At 55.2% G+C, this 15,697-nt stretch overlaps 5 protein-coding genes across 5 annotated transcripts in view; 3 read left to right on the plus strand and 2 right to left on the minus strand.

Moving 5' to 3' along the window:
* The window catches only part of VDBG_05881 (conserved hypothetical protein), a gene marked incomplete at both ends in the record, with an annotated part of 953 nt that extends 458 nt beyond the window's left edge, over positions 1-495 (plus strand). Inside the window, one exon of the mRNA XM_003003393.1 lies at positions 70-495. Coding sequence (XP_003003439.1) covers positions 70-495 — 426 coding nt within the window. The remainder of the gene's footprint in view (positions 1-69) is intronic.
* A 91-nt stretch (positions 496-586) lies between these two features.
* Positions 587-6,445, minus strand: VDBG_05882 (dopey; the record flags this gene model as incomplete). Its single annotated transcript, XM_003003394.1, has 5 exons — positions 587-1,888; positions 1,939-3,258; positions 3,458-6,097; positions 6,155-6,288; positions 6,343-6,445. 5 exons carry the CDS (start codon positions 6,443-6,445, stop codon positions 587-589), a joined length of 5,499 nt encoding a protein of 1,832 aa, XP_003003440.1.
* Positions 6,446-6,984: 539 nt separating this feature from the next.
* Positions 6,985-8,975, plus strand: VDBG_05883 (vacuolar fusion protein MON1; the record flags this gene model as incomplete). The annotated part of the gene is made up of 1 exon (XM_003003395.1): positions 6,985-8,975. One exon carries the CDS (start codon positions 7,179-7,181, stop codon positions 8,973-8,975), a length of 1,797 nt encoding a protein of 598 aa, XP_003003441.1.
* A 989-nt stretch (positions 8,976-9,964) lies between these two features.
* On the minus strand, positions 9,965-12,593 carry VDBG_05884 (conserved hypothetical protein; the record flags this gene model as incomplete). Its single annotated transcript, XM_003003396.1, has 2 exons — positions 9,965-11,836; positions 11,892-12,593. The coding sequence occupies 2 exons, from the start codon at positions 12,591-12,593 to the stop codon at positions 9,965-9,967; spliced, it is 2,574 nt and encodes an 857-aa protein (XP_003003442.1).
* A 2,462-nt stretch (positions 12,594-15,055) lies between these two features.
* Positions 15,056-15,697, plus strand: part of VDBG_05885 (disulfide-isomerase) — a gene marked incomplete at both ends in the record, with an annotated part of 3,241 nt that continues 2,599 nt past the window's right edge. The window contains 3 exons of the mRNA XM_003003397.1: positions 15,056-15,139; positions 15,291-15,436; positions 15,496-15,632. Coding sequence (XP_003003443.1) covers positions 15,298-15,436; positions 15,496-15,632 — 276 coding nt within the window. The remainder of the gene's footprint in view (positions 15,140-15,290; positions 15,437-15,495; positions 15,633-15,697) is intronic.

The raw sequence follows: 15,697 nt of genomic DNA on the forward strand, positions 1-15,697 counted from the left end.
GCCCTGTCTTCGCGCTGGGACAAGATCATCGCCATCGAGCGGCACGCCCCCACCCTCGCCTGCGCCCAGTCCAACGCCGCGGTGTACGAGGCCGACGACCGCATCACCTGGATCCACGGCGACTGCTTCGACTACCTCCGCCGTCTGCGCACAGATCCGGCCTCCCTTCACGAGGATCTCCAGGTCAGCGCCGCCGAGACGGTCATCTTCGCGTCCCCGCCCTGGGGCGGCCCCGGCTACAGCACCGCCGAGGTCTTTGACCTGCGCTTCATGGAGCCGTATAACCTGCAGCACCTCCACGATGCCTGCGTTCCCATGGACCATGCGCTTTACCTGCCGCGCACGAGCGACCTGCGCCAGATTGCCAAGCTCGCCCCCGGAGACGACAAGATCGATGTTGTGCAATACTGTATGAAGGGGGCGAGCAAAGCCCTCGTAGCATACATTCCGGGCACCGCTAGTAAGCCTGGCAAAGAGAGGCCGGTAGACGCATAATAATAAGAAGCAAAAAAAAGTTGAAAACTGTGCTATTTTGGGGGGCCCTGGCCGTCCCGTCGCTATGAAAACGCTCCGTCCTTCTCTAAGTCTACAATGCCCGTACAATGGTGCGTTCATCAAACACGTCCTTGAGCAGTCCCTCGATGCAAAACTCCAAGTCTAGCGGAGCCATCGCATATGTAGATTCAAACGCAAATATGCTGAGCTGGCCGAAAAAGGGTCGCAGAATCTTGGCCACGAGCTCGTCCTTACGGTCGATCGTCACCTCGTCCTTGATGCCGCCCGCGCCAAGAAGAGGCCGTCTGTGCGAGCTGCTGGCGGCTAGATGCGCCGCCGACTCGTTGTGGAAAGCCGAGTTGGCGGCGACCTGGCCCAACTCTTCTGAGAGCTCGTCGACCAAGGCGACGGGCTGGTAGTTGGAGGCTCGGTAGACGGCGTCAATCGTGTCCGTGATAAACAACCACTCGTGCAGCTGGAAGTCGTCTGGCGCGACGCAAATGAGGAGATCGAGTAGTTTACACGCCTGGAGAATGGATATGTTGTTGTACGTTTCCGATGCTGAGCTGTGGTCGGGTGCTACGACGGACGAAATGGCAGAGTGTAGCTCCGCGTTGATGATCGGCCACATCATGGCGAGATGAATGGCGCTCGTCTTCAGGACTAAGGCTCGCACAACCATGAAAATATCTGACCTAGTGCTAGAGGACGGAGACGATGTCGAAGTGGCACCCAGCAGCTCTACCAATTTCTCCAAGATTGTAGGTAGATCTGACACAAAGGTGTCTTCGCTAGCCGCAAGCACGAGAGTAGCTACCCTGCGCAGATTGAGCTGTGTCTTCCTGTCGGCCTCGAGCCTGGCAGATGTCGCACCGACGCCGAATACGATACCTGCAGTCGTAGGGGGGCTGATGCGAGCCAAGATGTCAGGCATGCGGTCCTTGTCACTCAGAGTCCATTGACGCAGCAGGGGCAACCAATCACTCTGCACTAAAGGCAGACCGGTACCGAAGAATCTGCCGTCATTGAAAGCATCGCCAACATCCTTCTTCCACGTCTTCTGGTTGTTGGGTAGCCTGGCCAGTTCTTGCAGCAGCTCGAGAGTGCTGTGGGTGACCGTTTCGGGGAAACCCTTTGCTCGAAAAGCCGGGCCAATGACGTTGGCGGCGATCGTGCCCGCCGCTGAGAGAACACGGTCGTTTTCAACCAAAACCTTGGGCAGGGTCGGGACGATCGAGGCTAGTATAGCGACCACATCCTCGGCTCTATCAAGACTGTTCATGGTTGTTCGCCGACTGATGTCTCGGGACTTGTCACCCTTGTCCGAGGCTGTTTCGGCAAATGACATGGGTTTTGTGGTGAAGATGGCCGTCAATAGACGGAGGAACAGGTCCTGCGATGCGATTAGCAACTCAAAGTCAATTGAGGTGTCAACAGACTTACGCCAAGCTCACGACGCATCTTCCGCTGCTCGCCAAAGTTGGTATTGTCGACCTTTTCACCAAGTATAGCTGCGAATTCAAGTAGGCTGGGAAGGGTCTGCCGATGCGGAAAAGGATTGGCAAGTAAGTCTCTGAGGAAAGCCATGCAGTCCTGCCAGATCTCGTCCATTGCGTCGTCCTCGAGCGAGCGGGCATACTCCACGAGAAAGGTGACCAGATCGGTATCTTGCAGAGAAATAGTGAGTGTTGACCTCCTGGCTGGATCGAGAGCCTGAGGATTAGTCCTGCTGTAGATTGCATTGAAGATCGCCGGTATGGTATGCCGAGGTCGAGAACCGTCGAGGGCCGGCAGAAGCTTGAAAACCTCGGACTGCTGTGCTACTGCAGATACTTCGATGGAGGCGCGCCAGATGCCAATGGCTGTTTCCAGGCACTCGAGCGTCTCTGCCGCAAAGAGGTGCTCCAAGAGACGTCGTGCCCTGTTCCGCATCCGCAGAGACGTATAGTTGAAAGACGAGACGGATGTGATGTCTTGCGCCCTGACATCTGCTCCTTGGCCCCAAGACCAGATGGTGAAACAAATGCGCACCGCATCTTGGAAAGCTAGGTGCACAGTGAGCCGGTCATTGGCTGTTACGCTACGCGAATGTGATCCGTCTGATGCGAAGACGCCAGAAACCATGTTTCCGAAGAACCCTTGTTGTTGGTCCGGTCCCTTGACCACTTGCGTCCTGGCCTCTTCAGCCAGGAGGCGCTCGTGTCCGCGGGCTAGGACCTGCTCGAGTGCGTTCAGCAGTGATATGAGGGTTGATTCGGGCGCATTCCACTCATCAGAGGCCACGCTGTGCGCATCTCTGAATGTGGTCTGCAAGTTATCAAATGTAGCCGAGACTTGCTTACACAGCGTCTCGACCAGAGGAATAAGAACTTGGAAGATTGTATCCGAGTAAAGTGGGAGACACTCTGTGAGGAAGCTGACCCAGCTGTCGAGCACGCTGCGACTGCTCGTGGCACTCAAGCCGGATTGTAGACACTTTAGAAGTGATGGCGGAGGAGACAGGATGCGTGGTCCTTCTTCATGTTGCATAGAAGATCGAGGGCCCCTGTTCGGTTCGACGCTCAGTTTGCCCTTTTCTGACGTCGGCGATGTGGGCAGTTCAGGTGGAACGTGATGTCTTATCTTCAGCGTCGCAAAAACGACATCCAAAAGAAGCACCTGAACGTACGGGTCAGGCCCTGTAAGAGACTGGGACAACCGCTCGATGAGGGGCTCCTCCAGATGTAGGCTTGACAGAGACTCCGCGTATGGATTGAGGAGGATCTGGTGCAACAAAGTCAAGGAATATCGATACAGCTGTGTTGTTCGAACCTTGCTCTGCTCCCCTCCAGGCAAACTTGCTCCGGCGATGCAACGCATGCAGACCTGCAGAAAGAACTCCTGCAATGACACGTCTCCCTCGCGGCCGACTACTCCAGGTCAGCATTTGAAGTGGTTGGGTGAATTGGGTGAGAAAACTTACCGATGCGCGCGATTTCTGGTCGACTGGCATTGGGATTGAGAGTAGATGAACCCAAAATCGACCAGATGGCATCAGGGGCCCAACGAAAAACATTTGACAATGTCCGAAGGTCGAGTAGTATAGACATGTGTCGAGGTCGTCACCATCAGTGAAGGCAGGTGAATTGTCCGTCCCCACATTGCCACCCGCACTGCGACGTGCTCCAAGGAAGCTCATGGCAGAGAATTTGGCAACAAAAACGAGAAAGAGCTTGTCGATGCCTACTAGGCTATTTAACCAAGACTTGACAGTCATGAAGAGCTGCGTGCGCTCATCGAGTAAGGCGTCAAGCATCAGGAGCAGAGGCCTCGTCAGCATCACATCGTAATGGTCAGCGCCGCTGAGTCGAGGAAGTGGCAGCTTTTCTAGGGTGGGTGTCCTCGAACCCCTTCGGTCTGACTGGGAGTCATTGAGGGTATGAGACCACAAAACAGAGAATCTGCGGCCAGGGTCGGCTCGACGTGCCGCAAACGCCCCTTGCGTGTCTTTCTCAGTAATCAGTTTCGATAAAGTGGCTTCGATATCGCGGCTTTGAGGCGAAAGCACTGACTGGAGTTGCCACAGGAGTCGGACCGTTTCGACGTGAAATTTGGGCTCCGAGACTGCGAGATAAGTCCACGCGTGCCGAACAATTGGTGCCACGAGATCAGCTAGGTCTTCCAAGGATGTCCTTTTGGCAAAATACAAGTGGCTCGACAGATGTACCACAGAATTGAAGGAGGAAAAGGGGAGGCCAGTGTCTTGGGCAAGCCGTGCGTGTAGGCATGACAAGATCTGAGCTGTGTCAAGCTCGTAGCGAACCGAGGTCTTCACAAGCAACGCAGTAAGAAGCCTTCCCTTGGTTCCTAGCTCCAGGCTGGTGGTAGACAACCCTTCGCAAATAAGCCTGCCCGATTTTCGAACAAGCAGTTCACCTACTTCCACTGGAGTGAAAGGAGCGTTAGCGGCATCCAGACTTCCCTGGTCGTTGACGTAGAAGGCCTTGATGCGCTTCAAGAGCTCGATGACAGGCAATGAAACCAACACAGCGGCTTCCATTGTCCTTGCTGGTTTGTCCTGCGTCGGAAAAGCCCTGTCGGGAATAAGATCGAAAAGTGACAGGGCGATTTCTAGGATCCTCTCGGTGACCGCTTCGAGTCGCAGCGTCGCCTGATCTGGATTGTTCTGTCTGTCTTGAGCATCCTCCAACATGCAGAGGATGCTGAGGGCGGTTAGAGGTGCGTGTATGGTTATCATTTCCTCCTCCCTAATGTTGAAATTTGCGAGTATGAAAGTGACGAGGTCCAGCTTATCCAGTCGCTGAGCTGTGGAGAGACTACTGGGACCAATTGCTTGCGCCAGCAGGCTAACCATCTCACCATAGATGAGGCCACTTTCGACGCCGTCAAAGAAGACACTGGCACTCTTGAAAACCTCATTGAAGTCATTCTTGTTGGAGGACTGACTCTTGTACTGGCGGACACTATCGACGATGGGCAAGAAGACTTCAGGCACGACAAGCCCTCCAATCTCCCAGCGGTCCATCAGCGAAAGGCATATCCTGTAGGGCCGAGCTCTCTCCGTTGGACTTGCGTCTGAGGATGCCTGGATCATAGCCAGTAATGCCTGAGTCAAGGAATGGAGCCCGTGATCTTCAAAGTAGCTCGTTTTGGAAGTGAGGTAGGATTGTGGGTGCTCGACTGACAGCGGAGATTCGACGGTGCTTTCGTTGTCGGCTGCCGGGGGATCGGGGCCCAGGAACCATGCCCAAAGTCTCCTGTTCAAACTCATGTCTCTCCTGATGACGACGCCAGAAGCAGCCCGCAGGAGAAGCTCTAGGTCGGCAGGCTTGACCCTGGTTTGCAGTACCTTGGAGTGCAGTGGCAGGTGGGTGACCAGGAGGTCTAGGAATCCTCTTTGGATCAGGAGCTGCTCGTCAGCCAAGCCTGCGGCGAAGCACCGAAGGAGTAGACCCGGCTCCGGTGATGTAACAATACGTCCGAGCTGAATAAACAAGTCTGCTTGGTCCCCATTGTTGGTCCCGTCGTCCTTGGGGGGTGCCGAAGATATAGGTTCTCCTAGCTTGGGCAAGGTTCTCACGAGATATGCCAATGCACCGCCTCTTCTGCTATGGCTGGTGATGGATGCTAAGAAGAAGCACTGCCAGAAGAAATCGTCGCCAGTCGAATGCACGTCGGTCAGTTCTTCACTCCCTGGGGATCGTATGGCCACTTTGAAGCTTTCCATAAGCTTCATGGTACGGTCAAAGTCCTCACTGGTCTCCTCCTCCAGACCCGGCAATAGTGCCAGCACGATTGACTTCATTGCTGGTCGCAGAGACCGAGGATCCAACCGCAGAAAGTGGGTTTCGAGGATATCAAGGTATGGGGCCCGGACGGAAAGGGATGCAAATGACAGGGTCGATGCCAGTCCGGGAAGGTATAATGGGAGATCCCGAGCGAGACCATCTTGGCCTATAGTGGTAAAGACGTAGTTGTACACCTCGAGGGCTTTTTGGTGGACACCGGAAGGCAAAGTTGGGTTGAGACACTGGGCTAGTCTCTTCGCGATAGTGGCCTTGGAGGGTACGGTTGTGATGGAGTTGTGTCGGGCTTGCAATGCCTGTTGGTGCTCGGATTAGCAACATGTTCTTTGCAAAAGGCTGCCGGCTCTACGTACCCGTAGAAGTCTGTTGAGGAAGGAGATGTAGTCTGCCCATTCTTGAAGTGCGGTTTCGAACAAGGTTAGAGCTCTCTCAACTCCAGAGGCGTACTTGCGGTAAGCTTTGTCGTTGGATGGCGCGTCCTCTGTCGCTACCAGTCAGCGCAAGTCATAGCTTGGGCATGGCGCATCATGTGAGGTCCTACCAGAGCCTAGTTGATTTCGCCATTGTCGGGTCGGTAGAGGCGAGTCTCTACCCGAGCTCTCTGGCGATAGGGAGCGACGGCTCGAAGCTGGCTCATTGGCCATAGTTGCGGTGGTTGGAGATGGGATCGTCGGTGGTGTTGTAGTTGTGGGACATGAGCATGTGCCGGCTCGAGGCTGCAGGCCGCAATGACATCGCTAACTTAAGCCTGGTGGTGCTTCAAGGGCGTGTTGGCGTGGCCAGGAGAGCGTTCTGCGAAGAAGCCAAAGTTCGTCGCAGGTTGTTGCACATCACTCACAAAGGGGAGAGGCTACATGGCATTTCGAGTTGCGACCCGTGGAATGACCACGCTTCCCACCTCAGCTCTAGGTACCTCCTTGGTGGGGTGTCTGGGACCTCAAACTGGAGCCTAGCGCCCTGTGCTTGGCTGGCTCCAGGGATGTCAGGCGCCGGTGGCTCTAGAGCACGCCCCCGTAGTGCGGTACCTTGCTTTAGGGAGACCTCTGGTGGGGGTTGAGTGCCTGGGCAGCAACGTCACCACCGTTGGATGGGGTGCCGAAACGGGTCCTAGGTCAATATACTCCGGCGGCACCCAACGTCAATCGTCAAAAGACAGCATCATCTACCACACCTCGTGATCGCCGCGCCTCGACTCGGTCGGGACTCTTGCCCCCTTCCCCGAGCCCAGCAGAAGCAGTATGGAAGTTCGAGTCGTGGAAGAACGGATAGAGGCGCGCGGCATCTCCAGAATCACGGCCCCGAGCCACCCAACCATCGAGTCGAACCAAGACGGTGTCATGACCCGCGATCGATCCCATCATCAGCAGAACCGGACCCATGGGTGAGGACCCCAAAACACAGTCTGGCGATAGCCAGGAGCAGCGCCCACCACTTCCGCCGCGGCCCGCCGCCTTCACGAGCGCCTCGATCGACTCGAAGCTCGCTACAACAGCAATCACGCCGGTCGATATCCAGACACTGTCGTTTCCCGATGGCACTCGTGGCACGTTTCCAACGCCCGGCGCACAAAATGCCTCGACGCCGCCTGGCTCGTCCATAAGTGGCTCAGCTACACCGCGGCATGATTTGGGCGAGATGGAAGATTCCATGAGCATCATGAGCCTTGCGCCGACGATGCGGCCTGCTGGCGATATTGCAAGCCTGCTCACGGGCGACTTCAACAGGCGAAGTCCAGCTTGGAACCTGCTGCGCTCGCAGTCTCCCGCTGTGCTTCCATTCGAGACTTTGGATCTGGACACTGCGACACACAGGCTTGCTGCTTTCGAGCACGAGTTTGATCCGCTTCCCGACGACTCGAGCCCAGATGTAAAGGACGAAGATCGCCTTGAGCTCTGGAAGTCCAAGCTGAAGCAGTTCATGATTCTGTCATCGGCCGGAAAACCAATCTGGAGTCGCCATGGCGACCTGGGTCTCATCAACTCCTACATGGGCATCATCCAAACCATTATTTCTTTCTATCAGGGGGCTAATAACCCCCTGACGGGCTTCACCGCAGGCGACACGAGGTTCGTCATTGCGACGGAGGGCCCCCTCTATTTCGTCGCCACAAGCAGGCTCGGTGAAAGTGACTCCCAATTGAGGGGCCAACTGGAGGCTCTGTACATGCAAATCTTGTCCACCTTGACTCTACCGACCCTGCGGAATATCTTCGTGAACCGGCCATCCACTGACCTGCGCAAACCTCTGCAGGGCACCGAATCGCTCCTCTCATCCCTCGCAGACCACTTTACAAAAGGCTCTGCCTCGGCGCTGCTGGGGGCTCTCGAGTGCCTGAGACTGCGCAAGTCACAGAGGCACGCCATTAACAATGCCTTTCTCAAGCAGCGGACGGACAAGCTCCTGTACGGCCTCATCGTCGCCGATGGCAAGCTTGTCAGCGTCATCCGGCCGCGGCGCCACTCCCTCCACCCGAGCGACCTCAAGCTCATCTTCAATATGCTCTTTGAATCAGGTGGCATCAGCGCCGGCGGCGGCGAGAACTGGGTGCCCCTTTGTCTGCCCGCCTTCAACAACAACGGCTACCTCTACATGTACGTCAGCTTCATCGACGGATCCTCAAACAGCGACGCCTCGTCCCAACCAGCAGACGCATCTTCCTCCAGCGGCGGCCAAACGGCCATCATTCTCGTGAGCCCCGACAAGGAGTCCTTCTTCGAGCTCAAGCAGATGCGGGACGCCGTCGTCGCCTCTCTCGAGAAGAACGGTCTTCTCGCCATCATTCGTGCAGCCGCGAGTGCAGGCCGCCCCGCCGTCCCCGCCATCGCAGCGGGCAGCCAGGTTAGCCACTTCCTCTACAAATCCCGCGCCAACGTCCAGTTCTCCATGTCCGCCCTTGATCCCGTCTTCGCCTCCCCCATCGCCCGTCGCCGCCTCATGACCCTCTATCATCAGCTCCACGCTTCCGTCCACGCGAAGCACTCGGCCATGCGTGTCCTTCACTGCGTCAGCGAGGAGGCCACGAGTCTCGCGTGGGTGACTCCCATATTCGAATTTTATTGCGTCGCTGGCCCCAATGTGAGCAGGGCTACCATCACCCAAGGCGCGAACAAGATCATACAATGGGCCAAACGCGAAGAAGAACGCATTTTCATCATAGGCGGTGGTGTCTTCTAAGAAGAAGCGGCACATGGTAGCGGTGCCAAGCATATTGCCGACTCAATCGGCATCCATCTCATGGGGCGGGATTTTCAAATAGACCACGCGTTCACATACATGCAACAGTCTAAACAATCGACTCATCTATTGATAACTCGCGATAGTCCAGCTCCACCTGCCCGTGCGTGTCTCCTCGTTACTGACCATGATCCATAGCATCAACGACCAAGAACAACTACCGGATACTTTCGCTCCATATACACAGCGTCTATCACGCCGTGGTCGCATTACATCCCCCACTAGCCATGTCAAACTGGGTCAACGCATACGCACAAACCAGAAAGAGCAAACCAAAGCCATCCTGGTTAGATTGGAGAAGCCAGGCCGTTCTTGCATGTTCAAGAATTCCTGACATCTAAAACCCAACGGAAGTGCAGCCAAAGGTGGTCCAAAAGCCACGAGTCGTCCCGCGAGTCGCTATCGCTTACTGGCAACGTCGTTTTTTCATGCATGTGTGTACTACACGTTTAGCCTCACGAACCCACTGTCGCATACGATTGCTGATCCTCGCTGACTGAGTAGACCGAATACTCCCTTCGCTACTCCGAGGCTGCACAATAATGGCCTCAGTGCTTTTGCGATATCTGATATTGTCGTTGCTTGCAGCGATATTCAAAGGCTGTTCGGCTTGCCTGAGAGCCCTGTTCCGTAGCTGCAGTCGCGATTTGGTCATACGGATGCGCAAGTTCGACATTTTCTTCCTCAAACGCTGAGGTCGGGCATTTGACTCTGAGTGAAAGCTTCCTGTCTCGCTCGAACCGTCTTCCGTAGACATGCTGAGTCGCGTCGGGATCTTTGCCCCGTGGCAAGAGGGCGACTTCGGTCCTGTCAAGGACACCTTTTGCGTCCGAGGCTGGCTTGCCAGAGTATCTTGGTAGTCAAAAGCAACATGTCTGGTCGTCTTGGAATCTGCCGTTTTGGCGGATTGCGGAGGGGTGGTGAAAAGATCACCGGGGGTTCCTGTTGTCAATATGCTTGGAGTCTGACGTTTCGTCATGCCCACACGCCCTTCTCACGGTGCCCTCATACGTCTCCGTATCCTGGTCAGCTCCCGACGTCGCAGCCTCAGCAGGTAAGGGTTTTGGCCCACGGCGGGATAGCTTGGTGGTCGCAATACCTTTCAACATCTCTTTGGGGCCAGTATGAGGGACGCTGCGGGTCAATTGATCTTGCTCAGCTCCATGATTTGGAACCGCTCGCGGTCTTTGCGAGGCATTCGAGCGCATGGAAGGCGATAGTTTGAATAGGAAGCGCTTTTTTCTGACGGGCGATGGAGTGTTTCTGTCTTGCTCGTCCGTATTCGTCTTAGAAGTTGAAGCAACATGGCGAGAGGTTTTTGGTGTTGACAAGTCGGACAGGTGGAAGGGCGAGAAGCTCAACGAAAAGTTATCTTCTGTCAATGAGTCGACCGTCCACAAGCCTGGCCGTGCCCTGTTATACGGCGTTGGAGGAAGTGCTTTCTCAATTTTTGGGATGCTGTTTCGTACTCTCAACTGCCTGGCAGGAGAGATAGGCTGTGGTGACAAGATCTCTCCATTCGCGACAGTAATCCCTGACGTATTTATCTGCGGTGCCGGCCTGTTCTTTCTGTGGAAATGAGCAGGCGATTCTTGTTTACAATCAAACGATGGACGCCCGATCGACAAAATGTCTTTCTTGGCTTCGTCTTCACCTTGACAGGAGGAGAGCACAGCGATCAAGTCTTTCTCCAGTATTCCTGAAACGTCGTCGTCCTTCTTAACGAATGATGACCTTGCAACGCGGTCAAAGGACGAGACTAGAGCTGCGAGATCTGAAAGTCCGGGGTCCAGAGAATTGTGTAGGCTGGCACGCAGTAATGCCGTAAGCCTCTTGTAGGACGTGACTCTCTTTGAAGGCGTTTCGGGTGCAATGGATTGTCGAGATGTTGGCCTGGTGGAATTCGGACCAGTAGTGTCAGTCTCAGACTCTTGCTCCTTGGTCTGGTGGCGTGCCTCTTCAACTGGCACCGTCCACAGCGATTGGGTTGGTGGTGGAGCTGGAAGAGATTCTTGTGACGGCGTTGGGTGGCTACCTTGACTAGTGGATGGCAGATGATCGTTCGTCGCATTTCCCAAAACTTCTTCATTTTGAGCATCGAAGAGCGGCGGTTGCAATGGTTGTCCTTGGTCTGCAGACGCAGCTCGATCGGTCACAGAAGGACAGTTGCCAGTCTCTCCAGGCTCGAGTGCCGGCGTCTCATAACGCGAAATTGATCGCGTACTTTCCACCTCATATTCAAGATTGCCGCCACAGTAAATCTCGAGTGTTCCGTCCTGATGATTTTCGTCACGCAATGACGAATCACTGAGATCCTTGACCGATATATCCACAACAGCATCGAGGCGTGCCTGTGTCTCATCTCTGAGCACCAATGGTCGATTGAAGCTCGAGGCTCGTTGTGGGATAGGTGCCAAAGGAGGCCCAGGCGTGTGAACAGGGGGTACTTGCGGAGCGCAGCTATCAAACCCTTCCGTATAATCGTAGTAGAACGATGCGCCTGGTGCAAGAGGAGGGGGCGGTTCGTATGGAAGACCAGGCCGACGGTAGAGTTCAACAATTGACGTCAAGCTCGATGACCTGGCGCTGTAATCACCGGATGATAGACAAGAGTGATCACCCCTAATGTTGGAGCGCCCATGTGACTGGGATGAACGGCTCCGGCCCCGCCCTTGGGGTGCAGATGTGCTAAGAGGGATCGTTGGCTGGTTGGACCGATGACATTCGTTGCGTAACGACAGCGGAGGCGGTCGGCGATGACAATGAGGGTTCATAGGCCGCTGGGGTCCTTGAAATGTCCTCTGTGGTTCCGGTCAGTTTCCTTATACGGTGATCGAGGACGGATTATGAACTCACGTAGGAAAGTCGATCGATTTCAACCATCCGACTGTAGTCTATCCTGCCATTCTCTGTCAGAGCAGGGGAAGAAGGCTGCGTACCAGGCCGCTTTAAACAGGTTGGGTATGGAAAGGGGGAACGAGGTCGCTGAGCAGAACATGTGCCAGAGTTGTCGTTGAGTGTCTTAGAAGATTTGTAACTCAGAAGCGGCCTGGAACCACAGGTTGTCATCGAATATGACCGCTGCCCGTTCTCATCCGCGGGAGGTGACAGCGAGCTGAGACAGGACGAGGGCTGGCTATCTGTACCGGAGCCATACATGGACAGGATCTCCGATGTAGTGTCTCTGTACGAGGGCAACCGTCTCCGGTCATCTCGGCGGTGGGTGCCCTGACTTCCTCTTGAGCTGGGCCTGGACGGGGTTCTGGTTCGATCAAGGCTTGGTCTGGGTCGTGAAATCTTGTACATCGAGTGACCAAACGAGGTGACGGCAGGAGATGACCCCATCGAGAACACTCCAATATCGCCGGTTTCTGTGGTTGTTTTCAGCATGCTTTGAAGGGGACCAGGCGACGAGAGCAGAGCCATGTTCTCGTTGACGCTTCTCAGTGGACGAGGTGCGGTGGGATTCCTCGGCAGTGCTCGTCCTTGTTGCTTGAAAGTATTGTTGAGAGATCCTTGACTCGCAGATCGCTTCGTTGAAGCCGCAGACATGTCCATCCTGACTGGACTGCATGGGAATTGGACGACTCTGGCTTACTGTTTCCGTATGTGGCGGTGCGACTGTTGTTTTTTGGGTATCTTCTCGAACCCTCGCTGAAGACCACGGCTTGAAACCAAGATTGGCTTAATGAGATATTCTTGGCGATTAACGAAATAAGAAAAGAAGAGGATGCTCGACTTCGTGCTCGTCAACGGCACACGCCGTAGTGGGAATCCAAACCAGCAGATCGATGGTGTAACGGGGCATTCGAGACGACAAAGGAAGAAGGTAGAGGTCGGTCAGAGATGCTGTGTCGAGCCTGTAAATGTAGAGCTCGTTTCTGGGCACACACACGGAAGCTTTTTCTGGAAGGTGTAGTAGAGGTACTCGCCACTACCGTTTCTAATAGATCCCATGAGGAGGAGCCGGCCTGCTAATGCTCCTTCTAAGGTATGTGGGAGTATCGGGAAATGGTGCCTGCCTCAGCGCCGAGTCCAACTCGAAGGTAGGTCCTTTCGGGAAGCTCTTGCCTCACTTGCCGCACATGATGGAAACATCTTTTGGCATGTGCTGGCCAGCAAACCAAACGCCAACTTGCTTCCGAATACAGGGCATCCCTGAGTGCATCTGCAGTCAACATGAGCATACATCCTCAAGTTCGTGCACCGTTTCTCGTAGCTGAGGTACACTCACCAACCGATGTTGAAGCATCGCGTTTCCACATCTGAGTTTGAATCATGAGTGCCAAACATCTCTTACCAGACGACACCTATCGTCAGCCAAGCCCTGGACAGCTCGAGAACCTCTGTGGGTTCAGTCAAGTTGTGTGATTTACGTGAGCCGCAAAGGGCGTTCACCAACGACAATCGGAGGAAACATCGTGATGACCCTTCCCTCCATCAAGGTCATGCCGCACCATTCTTATTGGCGAGTGAAAAAGTAGTCCATACAAATGCAATCATGTTTTGGATCTCGTTGGCAAAGGCAAAGTAGATATGGGCGAGGACGTCGAATTGTCCAATGATATGAACCGACCCCAGGTTCGCATTGTACATCTTACATGGCAAAACAACCTCTTGCATACACCGATCCAGCCGCCCTCGTTGATGCCTTGATATTGGAAAATTCTTGCCGAATAGCAAGTAGCATATGCACATGGACTAGGTACCTTACCCAAGCCAAGAGGACCAGCGGTGTTCTGAGCATCGAACCGTGAGATATGTGGCCTCAGCGATCTGACAGATCGCATGAGCATGATTCAGCTGTCGTAATCAATAGTCCCCAGCAATGTCTTCGGTCGAGGCGGACGACGCTTGCCGCCCCGGCCGGATGGCGGATGGCAATTTCGGGGGGTTACAGTCCGCAGGTATGGACAAGTCGCCACTTCTTGTCTTGAAGCAGCAAGTCCCGCTGAAATTGAAACATGGGAGCTCGGAGCGCGCCAGACCAGACCAGAGTCGCCTCGCAATTGTACTCGTCTCATCACCTTCTGAGATCCAGGCCACGCCGCCGTAAGCACAAAGGAGGGGGTCCAACTGTCGACGGTACCCTCCCTGATAAACCCCTGACAAGATGCTCGCCTCCACAGCGGCGCTAGGGAATGGCGGAGCACAGGGATGTCCTGTCCTTGGCCTGGGCTGGGCAGGTGGCAGAACGATTTGGGATGCGGCGTTCCTCAGCCGCGCCCCCGCCGTCACGGGCGAGATGGGGAAATGTGTCCTTTCCTCTGGCTGCAACCCTGGTAGGAGATCTACCAGTACCGGTGGACGCATAGGGTGAGTGGGCTGCTCAGGGTCGACCGCCACCTTTTTGTTCGAGTCTTACCCATCGAAGGCTGAGGGGCGGTAGGAATACGCTTGATAAGCGGTGTGCGTGCGGGCAAGAGAGGACCTGGTGTCAATGGCTCCGTATAACGTCAAGTTAGCAACGTGCCAATCGTTCAACTGCGGAGGATATTTTTTTCTCTTCCAACCGCTTGATTATCAATTGACCGTTTCTCTGCCTTTTGACGTGAGCCAGCGCTGGGGTTCATTTCTCCAACTGGGGGGTTGGGGAGGGGTGCAGTGTGGAGGCCGTTGCCCCTCCGCGTCCATTCACAGCCCACACGCCGCTTTGTGCCCGCCTTTCTGAACCAGTCGAGGTGGGGGCCATGTCCGCCGTTAAGTTCAGGGACATGCCGTGGCAAGAACATACATGGTAGGTTGGCAAGGTTGGCCATGGAGGCGCTGTACCTGTTGCTACGATGGGCAGAAGCACCCCCCTCCTCCACAGGCTAGTGGCACCCGCGCCTGCCTTGTCAGTAAATGTCTGGCCTGCGTGCACCTAGGAACCTGGGCAGGTCCCTTCCTAGAGGAGAGGGGGGGGGGTTCCAGAAAAAGGGACACCTGTTCACAATCAACAGAGGGACTCAGCTTAAGAACTACAGCTTCCTTCTTAACCTCCACCGCCGCCCTCCACTTCCTACTTAAACCCACTCATCACCTTAGGAACCTAACTTGCTTCGAGCTTGCTTCCTATCGTGCCTCTTGTCCTTCCCCATCCCTCACCGTACATCACATCAAAGGTACAGTACCCCTCCCCCCCCTCTGGCAGGATACTTGCTGTTTGATCTCTCAAACGAGCTCAATGCAGTCAGCCCATTTGCGACGGCCTTGCTTGCCTTGGCCGATCAATTTACCGAAGGTCACCACCCGCTAACTCGGTCTTTCTCGCAGGGTCAAAATGCACTGCAAGCGTGTTGCCTTTGGCCTCCTGGCCGCCGCCGCGGCTGTCGCCGCCGCTGACGATTCGGACGTCACCCAGCTCAAGAAGGACACCTTCGATGACTTTGTCAAGACCAACGACCTCGTCCTTGCTGAGTGTGAGTGTTTCTTTGCTCTGTCCTGCGAGGCCCTGAACCCAGCTAATCACGCTCTCCAGTCTTTGCTCCCTGGTGCGGCCACTGCAAGGCCCTCGCTCCCGAGTACGAGGAGGCTGCCACGTCCCTGAAGGAGAAGAACATCAAGCTCGCCAAGATTGACTGCACTGAGGAGGCCGACCTCTGCCAGACCTACGGCGTTGAGGGCTACCCCCCCCCTTCAAGGCTTCCGGGGCCCCGACAAACATCCTCCCCCCTACTCTG

The sequence above is a fragment of the Verticillium alfalfae genome, genomic scaffold, assembly GCF_000150825.1.
Source record: "Verticillium alfalfae VaMs.102 supercont1.7 genomic scaffold, whole genome shotgun sequence".
NCBI classification, from domain to species: Eukaryota; Fungi; Ascomycota; class Sordariomycetes; order Glomerellales; family Plectosphaerellaceae; genus Verticillium; species Verticillium alfalfae.